The sequence below is a fragment of the Saccostrea cucullata genome, unplaced genomic scaffold (assembly GCF_032062105.1).
Source record: "Saccostrea cucullata isolate Sc308-1 unplaced genomic scaffold, CSIRO_AGI_Scuc_v1 ctg18386, whole genome shotgun sequence".
NCBI classification, from domain to species: domain Eukaryota; kingdom Metazoa; phylum Mollusca; class Bivalvia; order Ostreida; family Ostreidae; genus Saccostrea; species Saccostrea cuccullata.
In genome coordinates this window covers 5,295-10,729 of record NW_026925975.1, presented here as the reverse complement: position 1 = coordinate 10,729, position 5,435 = coordinate 5,295, and the positions used below count along the sequence as shown (strand labels likewise).

The window sequence follows — 5,435 nt, the reverse complement described above, 5'->3', positions numbered from 1 at the left end:
TTGAATGCAAACGGTGGCCCAATATAAGGAGCATTGTTGGCCCAACAAAGGTCCAATAACATCCTGCTATCTGGGGTACAATATTTTCTTCCCCAGACTCCTCTTACATTTCAACAATGTCCCAGTCCGTAGGAGGTCCATGTGTCATATGCTCACCTTAAGCATTTTATGCTCAATCGGTGAGTGTGATACATATGTATTTAAGAGTATAGATTATAGAAAAAGTAGTGTGGCCTCTTGGTAAGTTACTTAGGAGAGAACAAACACACAGGCACCTGACGTTACTTATTTTTCTTTTAATAAAATAAATTATACCCCTATCTATAACATTTTGAACCTTTCGTGACAGTATCTTTTTTAATTTTTAATGGAAGCAACGTTAACTGTAATGACGTTTTTATTAAGTTCCATTTTTTCATTCCGGAATAAAAGATTGTTCAAGCATAAATTTCTACGGAAACGGGAGGGGGTTACATTGTTGTCCATAATACTAAAAGATCCCAACACAAAAATCCTATTTTATGGTTGGGGATGGGGGTCGGCTTAATTGGTGGACAAGCTACATTCTTCCATATATATTCTCATATTTCCTAATTATATAAATATCAACTTATGACAGTCATTCATCAACAAAAACATACCAAATTAGGAAATTTTCATGTTGCTCACCAATTTACATGTAATATTGTAAAATTTTAAAGATGATTTCAACTCTTAGATTTTACATATACACAAGGTTTTGTAAATATTTAGTGGCATATATATGCATTCAAAGTTTTGATTTGATAATTTAATGATTAATTAAAACGCATTCAACTTCAAATCTTAATGCCGCTTCGTTCATTTACTAATTTCAATTCAGCCAAATAAGCGTTTATCGTAGACTGACTGTTATGAGTTTGCGTTTCTTGTGAAGGAGGGGGGGGTTATTTTGATATGGTTACTTTAATATTCTTAAGTTTTAGTGAATTTGAAAAAATTATCAGGTCTTGATCCCCTAACCTTTATCCGCTTTTCTGGGATCTGTCTATGGGGATATAATGCCAAATTTTAATTAAACTTTTATCTTCATAGATTCTGTTTCAGATTCTTAGTTTTAATTAAGTTCTGATGTCTGATGATAGTGTGAAAATAAGTGAAATTTTACACAAGTTGCATTATAATCTCTTTATCATAGATTTATAAAAGAGAGAAAAAAAGTGTACAAGGCGAGAACAATCACCCGCTCTATGACGGAAAAGTTTGATTTTTCTAAAATTATGTTGTCGGTTATGTCATCTTCAACATATTAGATTCATATATTGTTCTGAAAGGCATATTGATTGAAAATTGTTTTTAGACTTATTTAGTCGAAAATGAGTACGTTTTAAATTATATTAAATGATTCTAGCTATAAAGATTTATTTTTTAATATGAACGGACCAGGTTTAAATTCGAGGTATTGTGTTTAAGTTACGGAAAAGTAAAAGCATTGTGTTTTTTTAATGGCGTCTGAACCCATTCTATCTAAAAGTTGAATATTTCTGAAATGAAAAAAAGTGAGGATAATGAGTATTGATTTATGTCGAAAAATATACAAACAATACAAACATGTGGGCAGGGCGTGGACCCCCCCCCCCCCCCGGGAATACCAGAGATCCAGAGATTGGAACGGGTACCTAGAGTAGTAAGCATCCCTTATTGATCGGTCAAACACGCTGTTAGCTCTATGTATTGATCAAGTGAACGGAACATTTCGTAATCAAATTTAGTATAAAAACAAAGGTCTGAACAGTTGGGTGAGAGAAATAAGCAAATAAAAAAAACGACCCAAGATAAATTAAACGATAGGTTGAAAAACCTTATTTGTCTCAACAAATTCGTTTCTTTTTAAGCAAACTGACACACAAACAACAAGAAGACACCGTAGCATACTGTGGTTAACGCATTGAGTCTTACACCTTCCATGAGCTTTGGAAAAAATTCGATTACTTTGTGAAGCGCTTTTTTCCGTTTTACATACCTTTAAAACATAAGTAAAAATATATTACCTGTATTTATCAATAAGTTATTTAATGACATAAAGTTGAGACAGTGTCTTTGGATTATACTCCTCCTATATACGCCTTCATTCTTCAAGAAGTATTCTACAAAAATCAAACATAGCATTTCTGTATCAATCGTGACAAAACGCAAATCAAGTATCGCACAAACACCAGCAATGATAGCACATTTTATCAAATTCTATATCTATTTATTTCTGTTTAACTTCTTTCGACTGATAAATGTTTCTCTTGTGATAATAAATGCCAATACCTTTTTTCAAAACTGCGATATCGCGATAATTTTATCAGAAAACAATTAATCTTAATTTCATGCAAATCACAAAAAGGATCCGAAAAAAGTATAGCAATCGCAAAAATATGTTGCAAACATAGTATAGCATTCACTCAAAACAAGAATAGCCCAATTTCTCTAAAATGCGTAATTCATAGAAATCAGACGATGTTTCGTGGGTGAATTGAGGCGAAAACTAAGTTACAATAATTTTTACAACAGAATATAGTTTGAAAAAAATAAGAACAATTGAAATAATTCAAAATAAGCGAAAATCCCATTTGAACTTAGTAAATGAGAATGGTATCGAATTTCTAACATTGTTTCAACTTAGAAATTTTCTCAAATAAATTTACATTGATTCTATAAAGGTTTAATAAGTTTTCTAATTTCTTAAAATTACTTTTACCCATATTTTGCTAGCAGAATTTTCTTTTTTATCCATAATGCATCAGAGTACCCAAAGCAATATAGCAAGTGATCCAAATCAAGTAGATTTTCGATTAGCACTTTGTATACAGTGGTCAGTAAAACATCCAAATGTATATTATATTTTGATCCCTTTGTTAAAAATTTCTCGAAAGAGAGAATGCTGTTCTGGTAATAATATTATGAAAATCAATTAAAAGGAATTCATACATTACAAATTGTCCATCACAAAAATATTGAATGGTCTTCTTTTGAACATATGTTTTTACAAGTCACGTCATTAATGCTTGTTTTATCGTTATCAGTCAGAGACTACAGAAAAGAAGGTAAAGATCCAATTGTCAAGGTTCTTTTCTGTCCCCCGTCACCTGTTACAACCAAGTCTCCATTAACCACAGCAGCTCTAACAACTGATGCTACACCTGGACCACCAGAACTCCTGGAGAAGCTGTCCTATTGTCAATCATCATTAATATATGAGGGTTTTTATGATTCTCCGTAGAATCTATACATTTAATTATATATACATACTTGTATAAATCCTTAACTATATTCTTTGGGTCTTTGCTCATCTGTTATTTGTATCATCTGATCTCTGTTTTCTGTTTATGACATTTAAACTTGATGTCATACTGCATAATATGGTATATATAACGAAAAACATGTATTTTTTCATTTAATGTATAGTGTATATATACATATGTGTATATCTATTTTCATTATACTGTGTATTTCGTTCTAGAATTTTCTGTTTACATCGATTTTATTGATACATCATCACTTTAAGCATGTTTTCAATACCATCTTGACGTCTCCATTGTTGGGTTTCAATTCTGCATCTCATTTGTCATGGTTGTCGGTACATATCGTAACATCTCTTCCTTGATCACGTCAATTTTCGTTGGTGTTGTTGGTAAGTACAATTTCTATATCTCTGTTGCAGATGTTATATCTGTGTCTTTGTTTCTATTCCACCTGTGCACCACCTTTATATTTCTGTAAATAATACCACATCTCTAAGCTTCAATATCTAAATCTATTGCTGTTGGAACCATCTTTCTTGTTCGAATTATTTGGACCCTTCAACTCAATGATGAAGTCAATTTAAGATCTGTAAACGTACTTTTCAATTAGAATTATGATTGTTTCACTACAGCTTATATAAAAGATGGGATCATCGGTGTTTTGTCCACAGCACTACTTGTTGTCACAGTGACGTTCTGTTGTCATCGAAGGAAAAGGTACACTTACAGTACTTAATTACTGATGTACTAGTATTTTATAGTCTTATTCACCATCCGATATAACACACGTTCTTTTGGCATTTTAGTTTATGACAAAAACTTAATCGCCCACAACTTAAGTTTACAATCTTGAGTTAACTTTGCCCAACCATTTTTACCTTTCATCCTCTTTGAATCGCATCTATAATTTTTATTTTTCATTTTAGTTCACCACCAAAAAGGAAGGCTGAATACTCAATCAGTTACAGGTCATCCGAATTTTCTTCGTTGGAAACTGAATCACAAACCATATATGATTATCCTCTGTCACTGGCCACGGAAGCTGTTGATTATTTGAGAAGCACAACGTCATCAGGGTATGCCATACCGAGGCTAACCATGACAGATGACTGCAGTGAACCTCCAATTTATGGCAATGTGATTATGGAATCTGAAAACGAAAATATGGACGTTGAATGCGAATATATGAATATTTCCACGGCACATCAACCCGATGTCGGAAAGAGAGCCCAATCAAGAGAGAAATCTTTACATCTTGACAATTCCATTTCACGGGCTGCGGTGCTCTCGTCCAAACGAAGTGCTCAAAAGCGAGCTAATCGTTCAAAAAATAAAAGGAACAAAAGCAAAAGAGTAGAAGAAAGTAATTATTTAAATATAACACCTAAGCTGCACTCCTACATCGAGGTGGTGGATGATCCGACCGATACTTTGTTTAGTAATAGCTCCACTAGTATGACGTCATCAGGATATTCCAAACCAGTGGAAAACAAAGCCAAACTCCGGAGACAATTGCAATACTCCAGTAAGAAAAACACAACAGGAAGAGGTGTTACTGTGAATTCTTAATTGTGATTTTATTGAGCAAATTTATTTCTTCTTTATCAATAACTCAAAAATATATGTATAGAGAAAACAGTTAACTTTTTTTTTATCATATTTATGTGAATGACAATGTAGAACCCTTGCCTGTGATCTTCATTATAATCACTATAGTTATGATGTTGATTTTTAAAATTTGGGAGACAAAAATAAAAGAAGATGGGGGACAAGGCGGGCAGAATGCCTATAGCGTCAGATATTAAGAAATCATATTCAATATGTGAATTGAATTTTTATATTAACTTCTCATTATGGAAATTTGTGAAATTATGTGGAAAAAAAACTTCTGAGAGAAAAAATCTCGTAAAAAATGTTTCTTTTATAAAAATATTAGATGGCATTCGTGGGATTCGAACCCCAGTAATAAAAATCCGAAGAATCATACTGCTTTGAGACTAACGCGCTGACCACTATGCTACATGGCTCATGATGATCATGTTTGTGATATGAACCTTGACTTAATGGACTTGAAGTATTTCTCGGAAATATACGAATGTTTTGCCATAAAAGTGTACTTTTAAGGTATAGTGGGTCTTCGCTCCATGTTTTTGTAAAGCAAAAATG

At 32.7% G+C, this 5,435-nt stretch overlaps 1 protein-coding gene across 1 annotated transcript; it reads left to right on the top strand.

Annotated features, from left to right (window-relative positions):
- The first annotated feature begins 3,028 nt into the window (after positions 1-3,028).
- LOC134270200 (uncharacterized) lies at positions 3,029-5,061 on the top strand. The gene is made up of 3 exons (XM_062752388.1): positions 3,029-3,203; positions 3,902-3,986; positions 4,196-5,061. The coding sequence occupies exons 1-3, from the start codon at positions 3,029-3,031 to the stop codon at positions 4,836-4,838; spliced, it is 903 nt and encodes a 300-aa protein (XP_062608372.1). The 3' UTR covers positions 4,839-5,061.
- Positions 5,062-5,435: the final 374 nt, after the last annotated feature.